The sequence below is a fragment of the Enhydra lutris genome, unplaced genomic scaffold, assembly GCF_002288905.1.
Source record: "Enhydra lutris kenyoni isolate GAN:26980312 unplaced genomic scaffold, ASM228890v2 scaffoldscaffold34, whole genome shotgun sequence".
Taxonomy (NCBI): Eukaryota; Metazoa; Chordata; class Mammalia; order Carnivora; family Mustelidae; genus Enhydra; species Enhydra lutris.
This window is the reverse complement of record NW_019154118.1, coordinates 14,064,808-14,086,566: the sequence shown is the minus strand read 5'-3', so window position 1 is coordinate 14,086,566 and position 21,759 is coordinate 14,064,808. Positions and strand designations below refer to the sequence as shown.

Below are 21,759 nucleotides of genomic sequence, written 5' to 3'. Positions count from 1 at the left end.
GACAAATAGACAAATCCCCAATTATTACCAGTGAGTTCAATCTCTCAATAATTGAAAGAAGTAGAAAATCAGTAAGGGTATAGACTACTTAACACTATTGACTGGTTTGATCTAATTGCTTTTATAGAACTTTCATCCAACAACGTAGTACAGTTTTGTGGGTTTTTTTGTTTTTTTTTTGGCACGTATACATGGAATATTTATTAAGACAGACCATATTATGGGCCATAAATAAATTTAAATAAAAGGGTTAAGTCAGGGGATCCTGGGTGGCTCAGTGGGTTAAGCATCCGACTTGGTTTCAGCTCAGGTCATGAGCTTGCAGTTGTGGGATCCAGCCTTGCATCTGGCTCCATGCTGAGTGAAGAGTCTTGTCTTAGATTTTTGTTCCCTCCCCATCTGCTCCTCCCTGCCTTGCATGCTCTCTCTCTCAAATAAATAAATAAAATCTTTTTTTTTTTTTTTTAAGGATCAAGTGATATAAAATATGTTCTCTGACCACAGTGGAATTAAATTAGAAGTCGATAAAAGAAAGATCTCTGGAAAATCCCCAAATATTTGGAAAATAAACAACATACTTCTAAATTACCTGTAGTCCAAAGAAGATACTAAAAGGGAAATGGGAAATTATTTTGTACTGAATGAAAATAAAAACACAATTTATCAGAATTTGCAGGATGCCACTAAACCATTACTTAAAAAACATTAAACTCCTTTTAGAAAAGAAGAAAAGTCTAAAGCCAATGACATCAATTTCTGTTTTAAGAAACTAGAGTAAGAGCAAGTGAAAACCAAAGTAAGCAGAAGAAAAGAAATGATAAAGATCAGAGTAGGAGTCAATGCAGTAGAAACAGAAAAACAGTAGAGAAAATCAATGAAAGCAAAAGCTGGTTCTTTTGAGAATAATAATAAAATTGTTAGAACTCTAGCCAGGCTGATCAGAAGTAAAAGAGGGAAGACAAACATTACCATTCTCAAGAATAAAAGAAGTGACATCACTACAGATTCTACAGATATTAAAAGGTTCATAAGGGAATATTATGAATAGCTTTATGCCAATAAAGTTAACAAGTTAGATGAAATATGGTTTAGAATTTTATAAATTCCACCAATATACAAACATGTGTATATAACTATTATATATATAAGAACATATAAAATATAAATATACATTTACATAGTTGTAAATATACATTTACATAGTTGTATGTATATATACACAGCTACATACATACATCTTTTTAAAAAAATAGTTATTTGAGAGAGAGAGAGCACGTACCAGCAGGAGAGGGGTGGAGGGAGAGAGAGAAGTGGACTCCTCTACTGAGCAGGGAGCCTGATGTGGGGCTCTGTCCCAGGACCGTGGGATCATGATCTGAGTTGAAGGCAGATGCTTAATTGACTAAGCCACCCAGGCACCCTGAGAAGATATTTCTTCATGTTAAAAAGTAGAAAACCATTGCTTTATAGGAAACTTTACAGTTTTGGAAAGGTAACAGTTTCATTCTTCAGTCCCTTGAGGGAGAGGAATTGTCTTGAAAATTTATAAAAAATAGTATTAGTAACGTAGACCTATTTAAAAATTAACATCAGTAGTCTTATGTATCAAAAGTGTATTAGGATAAGTTACATTTAAGGGAGAAAATAGAACAATGTCAGTGAATTAAAAATGAACTGAACTTTGTAAAGCAGTGATTCCCAATTCTGGAGTGACATAAGAGGAATGTCAAAATATTTAAAACACACTTTCCTCCATGTTTCCAAATTCAGTGCTGTGGTGAGCCATTGTTACTGATAAGAGTGTACCCAGTACATTCTATGGTTTAGGGCCAAGAAAAACTCTTGTAGAAAGTGTGAAATAGCATGCATAGAACTAATTTTCTAACCTTTTCCCCACAGAATCAGAGGTCTTTTTTCCTTTGTGCTGGTTTGAAAGTTCAGGGTATTCAGATTTGACGTAGAAAATGTGATTTAAGGGGCACCTGGCTGGCTCAGTCAGTAGGCTGTGTGCCTTCAGCTCAGGTCGTGATCCTGGGGTCCTGGGATTGAGCCCTGCATCTGGCTCCCCACTCAGCGGAGAGTCTGCTTCTTCCTCTCCTTATATGCTTACCAGCCACTCATCCTCTCTCTCTCTTTCTCAAATAAATAAAATATATTTTTAAAAAAGAGAGAGAATGTGGTTTCATGATAAACTAAATGGATAGCTAAGAGGAATTGAAGAATTGTTAATATTTGATGCCAGAACCAAAGCATTTGTGAAGAGAAATCTCTACTTTATAGCCAAAAATTGCATTATAACATTAATTATACACATAGCTAGTAAAAGTAGTTTTAATGAAAAATAATTCCCTTAGAAGAAAATAAAATATTTTTATGAATGTGGAATGTGTGTTATATATAAGATTTAATTGTAATTATATTGGCTATGATCAGTTTTTTTTATTATTAGTCTTATCTTTACTTATATTAGTCTTTACTGATATTTTATTTTTATATAGCCTGTTTTATTTATTTGTGGAAATATTTCACCAACTAAGGAGTATGACATAAATTTAGTAATGTGACTAAAGTACTCATAATGTGTTTCTTATGTAATTTAAAAAATTATAAGTAGAAAACATGGAGTGTGAGCAATCCTTATTCTCTTAGAGTTCTTCTGGAAAGTATATGAGGTTTTTGTTTATAAGAAATAGGCCTATGTAGGTTTAGTTCAAGGAAATTGAACATTTTTAGTGTATATTGGAATTAGGTTTATACTTCTCTGACTCCCTATTTTTTTTGGCAAATCCTTGTCTATTCAGCTTTGTGGTATAGATAGGATGGTGAATTAGCCTTCTTTGTATTCAAGGACTGAGCATACCAAGTACAATACCTGAAGGTAAATAAAGCTGTTGAATAATAGTTATTTGGGTGTTAGTGTAATTCTGTTTTTCCTTCTCCTAGATTTTCAAAATAGGATTCCTATTCTTGTAATTGTGTTGGCATTTGGTAAGAAATATTTAGGAACATTTAGGATAAATGCATTGTAATTTGTTTTCTTGTCGAATTGGTATTCCTTGCTATGGATGCTATTTTTAATGGATGTTTTAGATTTTTTCTTTAATAAAAATGGAAACTGCAAATATATCAAATATGTGCTTTAAAGTGATACATAAGAATTTACATTTTGAGTAGAACTTTTTTTTATATCATAGAGGATACAGTGTTACTTGAAATTTTATATTTTAATTTTACATTTTCATAAAATTCTCAAGTTCAGATTAATGGTAGAGTTTGTCTTAATGACACCTCAATACAGAAGGTGAAAGCCAACTAAGACTTCCTACTTTTTCAGAAGGACAGTTGTATCCTTTGGCAAATCTGCAGAAAGCAGCTTATCCTAACAAATTTTGCACAGTTCTTGCTTCAGTTTACAAAATTTGAACATTCAATCTTAATGTACTTTATATAAAATCTTCTTTTTTAAAAATTTTATTTATTTGTCACAGACAGACAGAGTGCACAAGCAGGGAGAGTAGCAGGCAGAAAGAGAAGCAGACTCCTGGCTGATCAGGGAGCCCAGTGTGGGACTTGATCCCAGCACCCTAGGATCGTGACCTGAGCTGAAGGCAGCTGCTTAATGACGGAGCCACCCAGGCATCCCTATAAAATCTTTATATAAGATTGAGAGAGAGGGTGCCTGCATATGTGCACGTGAGTTGAGGGGAGAGGCGCAGAGAGAGAGAGAGAGAGAGAGAGAGAATACTCAAGCAGACTCCCTGCTGAGCACAAGTCTACACAAGGCTGGATTCCAGGACCCAGAGATCATGACCTGAGCTGAAACCAAGAGTTGGCTGCTTAACCAACTGAGCTACCCAGGTGCCCCTATTCTGTTTCTTGAAGTAGGCCTGCATTGCTATTAATTGCCCTCTTACTAATTGCTTTTGCTGTCTCCCAATAATTGTTGCGTGTTGTCATATTTCTATTTGCAGTTGTCTCTAGACATTTTTTTAATTGCTCAGATTTCTCTGATGACCCTGTGGTTGTTTGGTAGCATGTTTAATCCATATGTTTGTGTTTTCTTGTTTTCTTCTTGTAATTGATTTCTAGTTTAATAATGTTGTGGTGGGACAAGGTGCTTGATGAGATTTCAGTATTCTTTAATTTATTGAAACTTGTTTTGTGGCTTAACATGTGATTTATCCTGTCAGTGTTCTATGTGCACTTGAGAAGAATGTGTATTCTGTTGCTTTTGGATGGAATGTCCCATATATATACCTATTAAGAACATCTGGTTTAATGTGTTGTTTAAAGTCAGTGTTTTCTTGTTGATTTTCTGTGTGGATGATTTATCTATAGATGTCTACCATTATTGTTGTCAGTTTCTTCCTTTAGGTCTATTAATACTTTATTTATTTTGGTGTTCCTGTGTTGGGTGCATATATATTTATAAATGTTGTATCATCTTGCTGGATTGACCCTTTTATCAATATGTAATGCTTTTCTTTAACTTATTAAAGTATTTTTTAGGGGCGTCTGAGTGGCTCAGTTGGTTAAGTGACTGCCTTCGGCTCAGGTCATGATCTTGGAGTCCTGGGATCGAGTCCCACATCAGGCTTTCTGCTCAGTGGGGAGTCTGTTTCTCCCTCTGATCTCTCCCCTTTCATGTTTTCTCTCTCTCTCTCTCTCAAATAAATAAAATCTTGAAGAAAAAGTATTTTTTAAAGATTTTATTTGAGAGAGTGTGTACAAGTCGGGGGAGGGGCAAAGGGTGAGGAAGAGGCAGACTCCCTGCTGAAAGTCATGACTCGAGCCCAGAGGCAGACGCCTAACCAAATGAGCCACCTGGGTGCCCCAGAGTCTTTATTTTAAAGTTTATTTTGTCTCTTACAAACATAGCTACATAAACTTTCTTTCAGTTCACATTTTCATGGAATATCTTTTTCCTCCCCTTTACTTTCCATCTGTGTTACTTCTGAAATTAGTCTCTTGTAGGCAGCATATCTCTGAGTCTTGTTTTTTTAATCCATTCAACCACTCTGTACTTTTTGGTTGGGGAATTTAGTCCATTTACATTTAAAGTAATTATTGATAGGTATGTATTTATTGCCATTTTATTAATTGTTTTCTGGCTCTTTTTGTAGTTCCTCTCTGTTTCTTTCTTCCTTTTTCTTCCCTTTTGTCTCTATAACCTCCTTTAGTGTTATGTACAGGTTTCTCTTCATTTTCTTTTGTGTATTTACTATAAATTTTTGCTTTGTGGTTACTGTGAGCTTCACAAATGCATCACAGTTTTTTATCTTATGTGACATCAAAAATAAACATGGGGAGTGTAAAAATGTAGTTTTAGAATGTATTCAAATTTAAGCTGTCACAACTTAAAATAGACTGTTATATACATAAGATGTTATTTGTGAACCTCACAGTAACCACAAAACAAAAACTTACAGTTCTTATATTTTTAGTACTTTTGCCTTTTGACCTTCATACTAGCTTTCTAAATGACTAATCCACTACCTTAACTACATATATTATCTTTTTCAGTGAGATTTTTACTTTCATGTTTTCTTGTCATTAATTAATAGCTTTTTTGCTTAAAGAAGACCTTTAAAAAAAGTTTTTTTTTAAAGGACAGTTTAGTGATGATGAACTCCTTTAGCTTTTGCTTATCTGAAAAATTATTTATTCTCTTCTATTCTGAATAGTAACCTTGCCAGTAGAGTATTCCCCCACCTCCAACACACACACCCATAGCATATTCTTGGTTTGAGGTTTTTTTTCCTTTCAGTTCTTTGAATATGTCATGCCACTCTCTTCTGACCTGCAAATTTTCTGCTGAAAAATCTGCTGATAGCTTGTGGGGTTTCCCTTGTACATAACAAATTGTTTTCCTCTTGCTGCTTTTCAGATTCTCTTTTTATCTTTAACTTTTTTTTTTTTAAGATTTTATTTATTTATTTGACAGAGATCACAAGTAGGCAGAGAGGCAGGCAGAGAGGGGCGGGAGACAGGCTCCCTGCTGAGCAGAGAGCCTGATGCGGGCTGGATCCCAGGACCCTGGGATCATGACCTGACTGGAAGGCAGAGGCTTTAACCCACTGAGCCACCCAGGCACCCCTTATCTTTAACTTCTGACAATTTAATTGTAATGTTTCTTGGTGTGAATTTTTGGGGGTTTTGTGTAGAACTCTTTGTGCCTTCTGGACCTGGATGTCTGTTTCTTTCCCTGGGGTAATGAAGTTTTCAACCATTATTTCTTCAAATAAGTTTTCTGCCCCTTTCTCTCTTCATCCAGTGGGCTGTCACACTCCTCTAGTGTATTTGTTTAGTTCAGTTACTGTATTCTTTTGCTCTCTGCCTCCTTTTTGGTACTTTCTTATATTTTCTCTTTGTTGACGTTCTCACCGTGTTTATCTCTTCTCCCAAGTTTGGTGACCATCTTTATGACTATTACTTTGAATTCTTTAACAGGTAGATTACTTATCTCTGTTTCATTAAGGACTTTTTCTAAAGTTTTGTCTTGTACTTTTGTTTGCCACCTATTCCTGTCTCATTTTGCCTGAGTCTCTGTGTTTGTTTTCATGTATTAGGCAAAACCTCTCTGAGTCTTGAAGATGTGGCCTTCTGTAGGAGATGACCCATGGGACCCAGAGGTACTGTCTCCCTGGTCACCAGACCCAGGCTCTCAAGGAGCATCCCCTGTGTGTGCTACACATGCCTACTGGCTGTGGTGGGGCTGTGATGGTGGCGTCAGGAGTAGAGGGAGGTGTTGCCCGGCTGCGGCATGGTTAGGCACTGAAGTAGGGGATACCAACCTGCACTAGCAGGTTAGGGGGAGGTTGTAAAAATTAACAAAGTAGCATTAGCAAGGTAGAATATGATCACAAAAATAGCACTTTCCAATGTTTCTTTTCTTGGAGAGAGTCCCAGCAGGTTCCTGAAGCTCTGGCAGTTGCTTTAAGATGAGTAATTGGGTCTCCTTCACATTTGGTCTAGGAGCTTTTCAAACTGCTGCTTTTGGATTAGGTCTCAGGGCGAGTGAGTCAGCCTGCAAACCTTTTAAGAGTGGGTTCTCAATTCCCTGCATTTCTGTGGTTCTCCAGGACCTAATCCCTGTTTATATTAAGTTTGAGGGGCTTATCTCTCTGGTGCATGACCCAAGGGTTGAGGTGCTCGATGTGGGGCACAAACCCCCTTGCTCCTCAGGCAAAAGTTCCATTTTGTTGAAATCCCTTCTGATTGTGGGTCACTGTGCCTGGGGTGGGGTGTTGGCGAGAGCATGTCTCTGCCTCTCCTACCTGTCTCAAATTGGCCCTTTTATTTTTTGTTGTGAAGGCACTGTTCATCTAGTTTCCAGAACTTTTTCAGAGGAAATTGTTGCATGTTAGCTGTTGAATTTTTGTGTCCATGGGAAGAGGTGAATTTAGGATCATCCTACTCTGCTGTCTTGAACCACTTCTCCAAACAAATTGGGAATTGTGAAGTAAGATTAAGGTTTAAATCCTTATTTGCTAAGCAAAATAAGTCAGTCAGAGAAAGACAAATACCACAGAGATTTCATTCATACGTGCAATTTAGGAAACAAAACAGATGAACACGGGGAAGGGAAGGAAAAATAAAATAAGGTGAAAACAGAGAGGGAGGCAAACCATAAGAGACTGTTAACTCTAGGAAACAAACAGGTTGCTGGAGGGGAGGTAGGAAGGGGAATGGGGTAACTGGGTGATGGGCATTAAGGAGGGCACTTGAAGTAATGAGGGCTAGGTATACTAGGCAATAAATGAATCACTAAATTCTACCCCAGAAACTAATAATATAGTATATGTTAATTAAATTGAATTTAAATTAAAAATTTCATTAAAGATTTAAATCCCTATCAAATGAAAATTATGTATCGTCATTATTTTGTCAATTTTGAGATTATTCTGTAGAGTCCAGTTTGTTTATTGTTTATATTTATTTAATGATGTTAGTATCTCATATAAGCACGGATTTGATATTTTGAATGGTGTTGAGTGGAAAGAAGATAACTAAGTAGTTTGAGGTTTTCTTACTTTTTTCTGGCAGTTCCCTTTGCTTCGTTTTTCGAAGTGAATAATTGGAAGTCTAGAAAGACACTATATAAGTTAATGATGATACTCATTATCTCAAAGCAGAGTTATTTAGAAACCTTACAGGAGATATTGCCTAAAGTAATACTATTTCAGATTGTCCATGAGGAAAAAAGAGCCTATAATAAATAAGATGTTATTTTCATTGTGAATTACTTTTCCCAGTTCAGAAACAACCAATATCTGATTTATAATATCTGGCAGAGGCAATTAAAATAATTTAGAATTTACTGTTTGATTTGTCAAAGTATGTCCAGGAAAGACAAAGATCGTTATGTGTTAAGTTTTTCAATAAAAGTAGCAGTATCCTAAGTTATATTTAAGAATTTAATTTGAAATTGTCTTAAGTTACATTCTAGTGAGTCATTTTTGGATTTTACACCAGAACTGAGCTCCCTGGTCCTTCTTTCTGTGGTTTTGTATTGCAAGGTCCAGAGGTTTAAAACTAATAACAACACCATGAAAATTCTCGAGTCATCCTGTCAGCTATAGCTTCTGTTCGAGTCTTTCTTATATAACTAATGTTTATGCCAGCTCTGCTGATAACTTTTCATGCTTTAGATCTATATCCCAATAAAAAGGTACAATGGTGGGTAATTTACGGATTTTTTTTTTTTTGCTTTTGCTGTACTTTTTAGTTCTTTTAGTGAGTGTAAGCTAGACCAGTTATAAATTGTAGGTGGCAAAAGGATTTATGACTGGTGTTTTTTGGAGAGCTAGGAGTGTTAGTGGTCATTACTACTTTTGGCTCTATGAATCTTACTGTCCAGAGATCTAAAGATTGAATTAAGTTTAGCTGAAGTCAGCAGTATGTTCTAAATCCCTATACTTAAGGGTACTTAAATGCCCTTTTAGCTGTTTTGTTATTTTGTGAAAAATGATACAATACTAGAGCTAGCTGGTTCATATTCACATTGGAGTAGTTTCAAACTTTAGTGTTGTGCTTCAGGATATTTAAATTATTTTCTAGAAACAGATGAAAAAAAAAACTTGATTTACATCCAGGACACAGAATGCCGTAATCATTCTTGATACTTTAAAGGAGATGTGAAATAATGGACTCTTGCTAAGTGGTGGGTATGGTTAACACAATTTCACAGGCTTAAAAAAAAAAAAAAAAAAAAATCTCTGACCCTACTTGCTAGGAAAATGAAAAGTTTAGTTGTAACCTGATCTTTTCTCTTACCCTGCAGCATCTGCGAAGTTTGTTAACTTGAGTATTGACATTAATTTTATATGACTTGGCAAGTTAAACCTATAGTTTCATCATTGGCTTTGAATTATGCATTCCTGTGGATTTCACAGAGCTAAAAACCTATTTGAATATTGTTAGTTTTTTTTTTTAAGATTTTTATTTATTTATTTGACAGGCAGAGATCACAAGTAGGCAGAGAGGCAGGCAGAAGGGAAGCAGGCTCCCTGCTGAACAGAGAGCCCGATGTGGGGCTCAATCCCAAGACCCCAAGATCATGACCTGAGCTGAAGGCAGAAGCTTAACCCACTGAGCCACCCAGGCGCCCCTGAATATTGTTAGTTTTTAAGTTTATTTTTCTTTTCTATTTAATTTGAAGTTAAGGCTCTAAAGCTCAGATTTTATTTTTGTTCTGATTAATAGTTAATAATAATTTAATGGTTATTAAGTGCTAGACAGTGCTTCTCATTTAATGCTTTGCATGTTCTAATTCTCAAAACAAATTTGTAAGGTAGGAACTAGTATAATCACTATTTTCCAGAAGATTGTTAGAGAGCCTGAGCACCTTGTACAAGTGTAAAAGCACCTTTTAAATTGCAAAACTAGAATATGAACCTCATTTTTTTTCTGAGGAGCCCTTGTCCTTGAGGCCTTGAGATCACGTGCAGTTCTCATAGACTGTGATGGAATGCTGTATTTTTTTGCATTGATGTTAGTCATCATTTCATGAGGATTGAGCCCTAGACTTCTCTTCCCTGCAGTCTGTTTTGCAGAGTTCTTTGTCTAGAAACTCTCCTCACTGGCATGGATTCCAGTAAACTAGTGCTGTATTTCATGGATTCCAAGGTGCACGGGCTTTTCATCCTGCTTTTTAACATTGCTAAGATCAGGATGTATCTTACAATGGAATTATTGAGAATTCTAAATTTAGTAGCTGACGTTAGCAAGCTAATGAAAACTTGCCCACTATCCAGTGTAGGTAAAATATCCTGAACTTAATTCTCCTCTTTTCAGTCAGCCCTTATAAAGAACCATCCAGAGTCCCAAATTCTTCATCATAATTAAACCTGAGGAAAAAACATCTAATACCTTGAAGGAGATAGAGAGGGTAGGAATTAAGGTTTAAGTGTGGTATTTCTATTTTTTTCTTTCAGGACACTTTCAGGAGTAATATCAAAGGCTAGCTCTTTTCTCATAAAAAAATCATCTATAAAAGGAAAAAATGACTTCTAATAGGCTATATATTATAAGCAAATATGTGTTAACAAAAACTTTGATGGCCGTTTGTAATGTTTCTAATCTAGAAGAAATTCTGTTTAACAGTCTTAAAGGGATATCCCAATTAGAAAGTCACGTATATGTATGTATTGTATAGTAAAGTGTGTGTGCGTGTGTGGTTAAACCTGGCTAAAACTGGAAGTTTTACTAAAGGAAATATTATTTATTGGGTTAGGGTTATTTAAGTACCAAATCACAACTCCCTTTACACTGTAATAACATATTGGGAGGAGTATGCAAATAAAAACTTTGAGGAGGCTTCTATATATTGCTACCTGGGGCTTTAATATTAGAGCTTAGAACTTATAAGAAAAAGGCATCCTGAGTCAAGTGAGTAAATATAATCATGACCTTTAAGGCTCTTGGTTAGAATTTGTGGCATTCCAGTATGCTTAGTATAGGTAATGGAAAGTAAGGATATCTAGTGATCTTATCCCAATGGCTCTAATTTCTGACAGCACTTTCCTTTTGAAATTATGGGTCTTCGTATTCATACTTGGACTTCATCTCATATCTGGAAAAATACACACATGTGTAAATATGCACAGACATGTTCATTGTTGACTAAATGTCCAAGTGATTAATATGGTATTTTCAAAAGCCAGATACAATTTATTAAGGACTTCCAACGTAATTCAGCATTCAACTACAGCTCTTTTCCATAGATAGCTAACCAGAGGAGGTTGTTACAGTTCTATGATTGGGTTGCAGAATGGACGGGGTCTTGAAAATAGAGGATTTGGGGGAACCAGAATTGTTTCTTCAGCCTAGTGTTGGGCTAATTGTGGAATTTAGTGATTAGAGAAGAAGTACTGGATTTAAAAACTTGTGTTTGAGAGAGGCTCTTCACCTGTACTTTAAGAATGTAGTAAGTCGACTATGTTAAGCAAATTTTACTGTGCAGTAGTCCTTGTTCTTCATCTTTTCACTCCATTTTTATCCTCCTCCTTCCCCTCCCTTTCCATTCCCTCATAAGAGAAAGCAGCTCAGGAAGCTGGTTTACAATCCGTAGTCTGGGAACTTCCGGGATTCTTTACCAGAATCTCCCTGGGTGTTAAGGGCCTGACGCAAGCAGCATTGTTTTGGGGTAGGAGTTTTTATGACCGCTCTCAGGAAGAGTGGCTAAGGTTGCTCACTGCAGCCATTATCCTTCGTAGAAACTCAGTTGGGAATTCTTTCCTGCCAGCTCCTATGTTCATGTCTAAATTAAAAAACATTCCCCCCTCCCCACACTCCCCCAGCAAGTAAGGATGGACTTCCTGTTTCTGAAAATTTGGTGATCTTTTGTAATTGGTCTGTTCTCTAGAGCAGTTTACTCTTATCCCAGAACCTCTTTTCCTTGTTATCCCTGACTTTGTTGTGAGTGAACATGCACTTATTATGAAAGTTTTTAGATTCTTTGTATTTTTCTTTGGATCAATTCTAGTTTTTATAGGAGTTAAAGGAAATGGTAATTAAACTTGTACTTTAGAGGTGTTTTTTTTTTTTAACTAAATTATCTCCACGACAAATAAAATAATCATTTAAGTTATCATTGTTTTATGTTTGTTTCTTACTGTGTTTATTAATGACCTTTTTAAAAAAAAAACAGTTTTCATTGGGGAGGGTATGTGCTATGGTGAGTGCTGTGAAGTGTGTAAACCTGGCGATTCACAGACCTGTACCCCTGGGGATAAAAATATATTATATGTTTATAAAAAATAAAATTAAAAAAAAACAGTTTTATTGATATTCTTAATAAGTCCCATTTTTGTTACCCAGGCTAGATAATCTTTACATAAAATGCCATGGGTTGTGACCATTTCTGAAATAACAGATCTGAAAGGGGAACGGGAGGAAATCCGAAAACACACGTAGACTGCGTGTTTATGTGTAACATCAAATTCTTATCAGGAAGCCTCCAGTAATATTTCTTTCAAAAAAGGCAACCAGGAGGAAATGCAGTAGTTCTTAATAGCTTGTAGAACGGAAGAAAGAAAAGATGTACCCTTTTGTTTTCTACTTTTGGAACATAGTCTTAGTAACTGGTAGTACTGCAGTGGTATTTCCTCTAGATGTCTGTTATAAATGCTAAACATAAATGAGAATTGTGATTTAATTGTGATCAAAGGGTAGTAGACAGATCAATACAGCAGTAATCACCACCCAGATATCTTGGGGAATGGAGAGAGGGGATGGACAGGAAAAAATTTTCCTTGCTAGGGAAAGTGAGTATAATATTTTAATGGCAATATATTTCTCTTTGCCTTAGTTTTTTAAAATCTGTAAAATGGAAATAATATATAGGTATTTTTTAGGGTTAAGTGAGATAGCACTTGTCAACAGTTTAAAATAGTGCTTAGTGTCTTGTAAGCCCTTAGTAAATTTAGCTGTTGCTGTTTGCGTTCAGATTTTTAAAAGGAGAACCCCATACTCATTGACAGCTCATGGTAAATGCACCTGCAATTTAAGATTTAACAAAGCAGGTACTAAAAAATAGCATCCAGCTTTTTACTCCAGCTGTTTGTCAAATCTTGCTTTGGGAAAGTTACATAAGATTTACATCTCTTATTCTGCTTTAGTAGAATGAATAAATTTAATAACAGTCTTATAAGTGAAATAACTACATCTTCCCTTTTTTTTCTTTGTTTCAGGTTTCCCCTCAAAAAACCTATAAGGTAAGTTGTTCAGTTGCCATTCATACGCGTCGGTTAAATCTTGATTAGAAGCATTCCTTTGAAATTATGGCGCGTTTTTATGGCTTTTGAAAATGTGGGTTTAAGTAGTTTAAAATATCAAAATGTTTTACAAATTTAAAATGTAACAGGTGTTGCCTATTTTTTCTGGAAGGGAGCATTGTTTTGATAACATTTTCAATGTTTTTAATATAAGCAATTTAAAAGTTTGTTCAAATTGATAGTTAAGGTCACTCCCTATGAAGAGATTTAATTTTAAAATCTATTGTGACTGTTTTCAGTTGTGAGTAGCTTGGGGAGTGTAAATGGCTTGCCAATTTTTGATACATTTTATCATGTGGGTAATAACAGCTGCCTTTAGTTAATGAACTTTGGCAAACTGAATCAGTCTTAATTACTTTAAGAGTAAAGGAAAAAAATCCCAAATGTTCACATACGCCTATGCTCAGAGCCTTATCTCCTTATGTATTCAGATCCTGAGATTAAATGCCTTTTCCTCAGTGCTTATTCTCACTGCTCTCTCATCATAATTTTCATGAATATTATTTAGACTGTAGGTAGTATATCATTCCTAATTATGTTAGTACTTTTATCATTTTAGTGACAGCATGGTCCAGGATACCGATGCTAATATTGGCATTTCTGTTAATTAGTATTGTATATATTACTGTGAGGGTCTTATTTGCTGCCCTGCTATTATCTGATCAGTATAATTGGGTAGGCCATAGGAAGAATAATAATTCTAGTGTCATCTGGGCCTGCCTGACTTCTGTAGCTAGAACTCTAGTGAGGCTTGCCTAAAACCAATCTTTCTTTCTTTTTCTTTTTATTATTCTCATCCATGCTACATTTACACAGTGATTTTGAGCCTGACCATAGTATATGTAGGGTCAGGTCGGGGAAAGTGTTGAATTACTTTCAGACAATGTTTTCTTACCTGTTCAGTGGAAGTCATAGTAACCTGTGAAGGCCACTGGAAGAATTTGTTATTTTATTTTATTTTTAAAGATTTCATTTATTTATATGTCAGAGAGACAGAGAGAGAGAGAGAGAGAGAGTACAAGCAAGGGGGAGCAGGAGGCAGAGGGAGAAGCAGGCTCCCTGCTGAGAAAGGAGCTGGATGCAGGACTTGATCCTAGGACTCTGAGATTATGACCTGAGGCAGATGCTTAACCAATTGAGCCACCCAGGCATCCCGAATATAAGTTATTTCTAAGAATAAAATAGACTTTAATGCTAAATGCTGTTTCTAAGTTATTTCTAAGAATAAAATAGACTTAATACTATATACTATTTTTATTATTTTTAAGCACTTTTTATAAGCAAATAACTAGATTATTTATTACACATACCATAGACTGAATTTAAAACTTCTGGAAAAATATAAGTTAGATTTATGAGGATGTAGAAGGTAAACTGACTACTTGGATTCTCTTTGTAAGACACACTTGCAATTAAATTTTTATTCGCTTGATTTGCTTGTAGTAAATATTTGACTGCTTTACTTTAATTTAGGCATGGGAGTATTTTGAACCGAGAGTCACCAACAGATAAGAAGCAGAAAGTTGAGCGCAGTGCATCACATGATTTTGATCCTACAGGTAAAACACTGTTTGTTCTTCCAAAGAATATTGAGTGTAGTTTAGTTCAGAATAATTTGGCTTAATAAACTACATAACTACCTGAAACACCCAGGAGTTATTGTTTGATCTGTTTCCGACTCTTCCTTCCTCTTCAATGATAATATAAAACCTGTGCTTTGGGGATGAATGCAAGCATTTTTAACGTTCAACGCTATGGATTCCACTATGGAAGCATCATTGTAGGGTATATTTTATTTAAAAATAATGATAATAAAAATAGTCATTTGTCATAATTGGAGATTCTAGTCAGACCAAGGACTTAGTATTAAAATAAATCCTAAGTGTGATCGGTAGTATCTCATAAAATTAAAGCTCTAACAACTGCAGATTTCTGTAGTCATTTAAAAATTCGCGTGTGACCATAGTAAGTTGGAGTATTAGATAAAATTCAACTTCAGAGATTACTGATCATCTCACTTTAGAGTAAGCAAATGAATAGAGACCCCTTTTTCTTCAGTCAAAAATATTCTGAGCGCAGAGAGTCTTTTAAGTAGTGTTGATCTTGTCTGAGGTTTTCATGCTAGTGAACTTCTGACTATTTATATTCTTAATTTTATACAAATAGATTGAACTCCTGTTGTACAGTATGGGCTTTTGCTTCCTCTTTATAAAGTCAGTCAGTATTTAATTTATAAAAAATGCTGGATAATTTTGCTTTTGTCATTTGAAGCTGATAAGTGTTCTTTGTGTATATACTATTTTACTCTGTTGTATGTTCCTATGACAAAAGAGTAAAGTAGGTAATTGCTAAGGTGATTAATAAATAGAGTGTCTCTTTAAGACATTTTTGTCTAGAAATACAGTTTTAATAGAGTGTATTTTTTGTATCCAACTCAGATGTTTCATACTTTCATTGTAAATGGTTATTTTGAAAAAACATTATAAACATTATTCTGGAAGGGAAGAAAAGGAAGTGACTAGCTAATAATTTACCTGCATCTTGGGTCATAGGTAAAAATGAAATCCCAGTCATCAGTTTATTTAGGCTTGGGTGGGGGGGTACAACTTAATTTTTAAATTCTGACATATAATTTTGACAGCATGGGGCTCAGAGGCTTTTATTAATATGATTATTCTTGCTAATGAGTATCTGCCCTATGTTCATATAAACCTTAGAGTCTTGTTAGATTGACTTATCCTGTATTACTCCTCTGTGGTGTGCCCATCTCCAAAGACAGGGTCAGTGAAGTGGTATGCAGTGCTTCAAAATGAGATTATTACAGCTTTTAGTGCTTTTGTCATCTCTATGATTGTCAGATGATGTATTTTGTAGACTATTCATGTGTCGTTTTGTTTGAACACATTTTTATTGCACTGTCTTTTCTTCGATAAATCTTTAAAATATGTCATTACTTGTGCTGTTCGTGACTGTTCTAAGTGCTATCACCTGTGATGTTCATACTTTGTGTTTGCACGATTTAACTGGATCATGATTCATTCCTTTTTTCCCCCATGAATTTTTCCCCTTACATTGGTCTCCATATTTTCTATATCTCTCTCCTTTTCTCCCGCTCTTGTGCAGATAGCTCCTCCAAGAAGACAAAGTCTAGTTCAGAGGAGAGTAGATCCGAGATATATGGTAAGCTAATGTAGCCACTTCAGCCTTGCACCTTTGGAGCTTGCTTCATGCTGTTTACTTTTTTGTTTTTCTTTTAAATAACTTCAGCCTTCCTTGTGTCTGCTCTGCATGGCATGACCTACTGCAGGGAAAGGGAGCCTGGGGTTTTAATGTGGCTGCCACTGGGAAGCTTGAGGTTGCTAGAAACTAACATCATAGAGTAAGAGTAGGCCACATGACCCATCTTGTCTTTCATCTTGTGTCTGATGGGAAAGTGATGATGTCTGATATTTTTGAGTTGGGCTCTTCCACTTAACCTGGGTGGGCTTTGAATTCTTGGCATCTTCTTCCCATGTCCCATTTGCTGGGTTTGGATCACATAGAATTTCATGGCACCAGTCTTTCCCTCTAAGCATAGCACTGGTGTGACTTAGAGGTGTTACCAGTTCTTTGGAATTTTTATTTGAATTTTTATTTGTTTCTTTTTATTGGCCTCATCATCTGGAAATGTTGTTCATGTATGATTTATCCACAACAGCAAAAATACCTTAAGTTGAAGAATTTGTTTATGCATTTCATAAGTGTCCCTGAAGCTTATTCTGAATGGGCAAATGTCAAAACGGCACCTTTTAAAAATAAATTTCACAAAGAGCAGGTTTAAACTGAGTGGTTAACTTTTGCAACAGATTATCGAAGCACTAATATTTCTAGGCTGTGCCCTATCTTCCAAAGATAATATAAACCATGTCTGTGAAGTTCATACATGTTTTTCCCTTTCCTCTGCACAGTTTTACCTGCCCTCGTCTCTTGTTTTGGCAGCCGATTAGTGCCTTGAGAAAAGTGAATAGGAGAAGCACTTCTTGGAACCCAGACTTTTAAAATAATCTCTGAAAGACTAATAAGTTATTTCTTTTTAAGAAGATTCCAAATTTGGCCTCAAAGGAAAACCAGGTTTTCTCTAAAACAGCCAGAAGTCTGTCATAAGGAAGTTTCCCCAGATATAAGTGTTTCCTAGCCTGACATACATGAAAGGAAAAAAAATAGATGAAAGTGGCCCCCCAAGACATTTTATAATTTATATCTCCTGACACTTGAACCCATGATATCACATACTTTTTAATATTATGAGGCCTCAGTGTTTGGTTTTAAACCAGTTAATGCTTCCATGTTCAGTAAATATAGTTCTTTGCTTCGGTTTTTATGACCAGTGCCTTTTTGTGTGTAGAGAAATCTTTTACAGTAGGTCAAGAAAAAATGTGTACCATGCTGTGTGGCATGGCAAATGAATGTTTTTTCTTCCTTCCAAAGTTATTTGGCTCCTTCTAAATAAGAAATAGCTTCCAAATTTCTCAAGACTCTGTCTTTCTCTTCTATATAAAGAGCTTCCTATGGTTTATTCTCTCCTTAGGAATGTAAAGACTATCTTTATTGGCTCCCTTCTTTTCTGGTAGCCTTTGCAATGTTGTATTTCACCTCCCCCACCATTTTCCTAGATCTGTGGTATGAATGCAAAAGCTTGGTATTTGCTTTGGATGCTAGGATGTTTGCTTTGGATGATAGGATGATAGGTATGTATGCAAAGGCTTGCTGTTTGATTTGGATGTTAATATTTCAGTGATAGGAATATTAACACTAGTCCAGACATGCCATTCGCTTGTGCCTTTGTGCTTGTACCACATTTTAAGTGGTAATGGGGAAATAAGGTGTGGCTTCTTTGTATGTTTGTTTCTTGAAAACCCTCAAAATACCTTTTTTGGAAGGAACTGAGCCATAGGTCTTTAAAAAGCACTTATAAAAGGGATGACTTGATCAGAACAGAGTGAGCATGCTAACTTAAATCTCTTTGACATTACAGATATTTTATCACCTGTGTGAGTAGACTTCCTCAGACTTTGTGCTGTTACCACAGATGGAAAAGAATCTTGGGGAGGAGGGATCAAGAAAAAGCTTGGAAATAATGGGCTATGACTGAATAGAGTCATACCAACTGCTGACATTTTCTTAGTGTAGGATCTCTTAACAAGCCTACTTCTAAGTTTTGAGATTTTACACTGTCTTGGGGTAGAATTCACTAGCTCAATACTTCGACAAATGCTAGTTCTTCACTTAACAAAGTATTTATTTTGAACTCTCTTTGCCATTTTTAGAGCCGTTTTTGGTGAGATAAATTTACTTTGCTCATTTTACAAGAAAACTAAGTGTTTGTTTTGTATTGACTTCTTTTGTTAAGTTTCTGCCTGGTGCAGTAGGTCAGTATTTATTCCATTTCTCCTTATTTCTCCCTCTGTACTTTTCGGTGTCTGTTGATCATGTACAGATTATGTTTCTGAGCTACAGTTTCAATTATACTTCATTTTCTATTTTTCTCATGAATATCATAATGGAGAAATTTTGTGGACTTTTGTGGGACATGAGAGGGTTCGTGAGGGCATTTGGAGTTTGATAGCAGCCTCTTCTTGCCTTCTGTCTTGGCTTCATGATTCTAGATTCTAGCTGACAGGATTATATAGAAGAAAGTGAGCCAGATCTTTTCTGAAACTATCTAATCTGCTGGGGCTGCTATAACAAAGTACCAGAGACTTGGCTTAAATAACAGAAATGTATTTTCTCTCACTTTTAGAGGCTAGAAGTATGAGATCAGGGTTGCAGGTTCCGGGGAGAGCTCTCTCCTGGCTGGCAGACGGCCACGGTTTTGCCTTGTGCTCTCATGGTCCTTTGGTGCAAGCGCAGGTAGAGAACAGTCTCTCTGGTGGTCTTCTTCTAAGGACACTGATCCCATCATGAGGGCCCTACTCTTAGGACCTCATCTAATTCTAATTACCTGCCAAAGCCCCATCTCCAAATACCATTGCATATTAGGGGTTAGGACTCGGCGTATGAATTGGGGGAGGGGAAGACCCAAACGGTAGTCCAGAACAGAAGCACGCTGTTAGTACTTGAACTATCCTGGTTAGTTACTTCAGAGTGTATTTTTTTTTTTAAGATTTTACTTATTTATTTGAGAGAGAGAGCGCAAGCATGAGAGAGAGAGAGAGCATGAGAGGGCAGAGGGAAAAGCAGATTCCCCGCTGAGCAGGGAGTTCGACATGGAGCCCCATCCCAGGGCCATGACCCATGTCGAAGGCAGACAGACGCCCAACTGACTGTGCCACCAGGTGCCCTGCAGAATGGACTTTTAAAAAATTCTTACCTTTTTTAAGTTCAGCCTTCTCAGATGTATAAAGGTAAAAGTCCCCAAGTTATTCTTTCTGCTTTTGCCTTCAGCCTGGCAGAGGACACTCTAAACATGAATCTTCTGCGTCCTCCTAAGTCACTCGCTGCCTGACCTCTTGCCGTCTGACTTCCCAACACGTACTATCTGGAAGGTGAACCAAAAGATCCTAGTTGAAAATCTTTGAACTTTTTCTCAGTTCTCACCTTCCTCCGAACAAACTGGCAGTGCTGATACCCTTTCTTTGGTTTGTTTCTGTAATAGTACATTAATCTGGTTCTTTCTTCTTTGCGGTTGTTTTGTCTTTCCTTTACTTGATTGCTTTTCCCCTTTTATAGTTGTGCGCGTGGCCTGCGTTTCTGTCCTTGGTCTTTCCCCGTGTCCAGTCTTGTATTTTAAACTGTTTACTGAATATTTTCACTCTGACCGTCTTTCAAATTCAGAATGACCAACGTGCAATTCATCCTTGTTCCTTGTGGCTAGAAATCAGTCTTCTTTGTGATCCTGATTCTTCTCATGGCACTACCATTCTGACACTCACCTAGTCTTGTTTTCTTAAAGTCATCTTTGCTCCCTTTCCCTTGTCCTCGGGAGTCAAGAGTTGGCCAGATCCAGTGGATTCTACCGTCACATTATCTTCCATCCCTCACTCTGTTCTGTCGCCACTGTTCTGTTCACTTTTCCATCACATCATAAGACTTTGCAGAGACTCATAACTTTGTTTCACTTCGATTTCACATTGATTTACTTCCTTTTCTCCGTTCCACGCTCTCTGTTAGATTAATAGGATTAAAGTAAGGATTTGGTCATGCACTTACTAGGAAAGTACAAATAGTTAATTAAGATATGCTATAATTTGTTTCTAGTTTATCATTCTGCCTTAACCCACCTGTTACTTCTACTACCATTTACCTAAAGGTACCAGCCTCTCCTCCACATTTTCCCTCTCCAAGTGTGGCTTAGTATTCTTTCTTTGCTCATGCCATTCCCATTGTCTTGAATGGTTTACCTCCTATAACTGTCCCTCCTATAAGGCCCGGTTCAAACACTGCCTCCAACACAGGGCTTTCCTGGGTTTGCCCCTCTCCTCTGTGGTCTAACCTTTGACATCTGGCTTCATATCTAGTTATTTGTGTTTCCGTCTGCCTTTGCATCTCGCATAATGCCTGAAACAGTGGAGGCACTCATTTAATGTGTTTTGAATGAATGATTATTGATGTCAGAATGAAGTCTTTTAATAAGGAGAACTGATAACATAGGATGTTGGCCCATCGTGACTGGATTTTTCTCTTCAGAAAAATTTCAAGGTAGAAGAAAACGTAACTTAGAAAAGAGACTCACTGCTGGTAATAGTCTAAAAGAATGAAATCAGCACACTTGGAAGTTAAAGCTTCCTCATGCTGGCAGCATTGTGCCTTTAGAATCCAGAAGCTTCTTAATCAAAGGATTATCTGCGGTCTTACTCATAAAACACGTATGTCGGGCAGCAGTTTAAAAACGAGCTGTTTTTATGAGGTTGCACGTGGTCTTTCTCCACACCCTTCCCTGAAGCTAATTCTTGAGAGGTGAGACTTAGAGAGGTTTGGTCATGTAATAAAATGAAAGGTGAAGAAAGACTGGTGTGCTTTCGCTAGAATAAATGCAGTATGGAAGGTTCGGCATGTTGCTTTGCATATTTAACACTCCGTTTCCCATAACTTGCTGTTTGGTCCTATTGTTGCTTTTTTTCCAGGAGTGTATTACTGTGAAATCTGAGAGTACTTTCTCCTGTTTTTCAAAGTACCTTTTTTTTTTTTTTTAAAGATTTAATTAATTTATTTATTTGACAGGCAGAGATTACGAGTAGGCAGAGAGGCAGGCAGGGGCGGGGTGGGGGGCAGTGTGGGTGGGGGCGCAGGCTACCTGCTGAGCAGAGAGCCTGATGCAGGGCTTGATCCCAGAACCCTGGCATCATGACCTGAGCCGAAGTTAGAGACTTTAACCCACTGAGCCACCCAGGTACCCTCAGAGTATCTTTTTATGACTTCTTCCCCTGCCCACTCCAAAGCCTTACAAAGGCTTAATTTTTTTCACTTTCAAATACCATCCTTGGTAATTATCTTTTGAGTAAGA

General features: G+C 36.6%; 1 protein-coding gene across 3 annotated transcripts in view; it reads left to right on the top strand.

Moving 5' to 3' along the window:
* Positions 1-21,759, top strand: part of LOC111153798 (Rho guanine nucleotide exchange factor 12) — a 141,898-nt gene that overhangs the window by 52,408 nt on the left and 67,731 nt on the right. For all 3 annotated transcript variants that reach the window (XM_022513037.1, XM_022513039.1, XM_022513038.1), the window contains exons 2-3: positions 13,194-13,217; positions 14,751-14,836. In XM_022513037.1, coding sequence (XP_022368745.1) covers positions 13,194-13,217; positions 14,751-14,836 — 110 coding nt within the window. The remainder of the gene's footprint in view (positions 1-13,193; positions 13,218-14,750; positions 14,837-21,759) is intronic.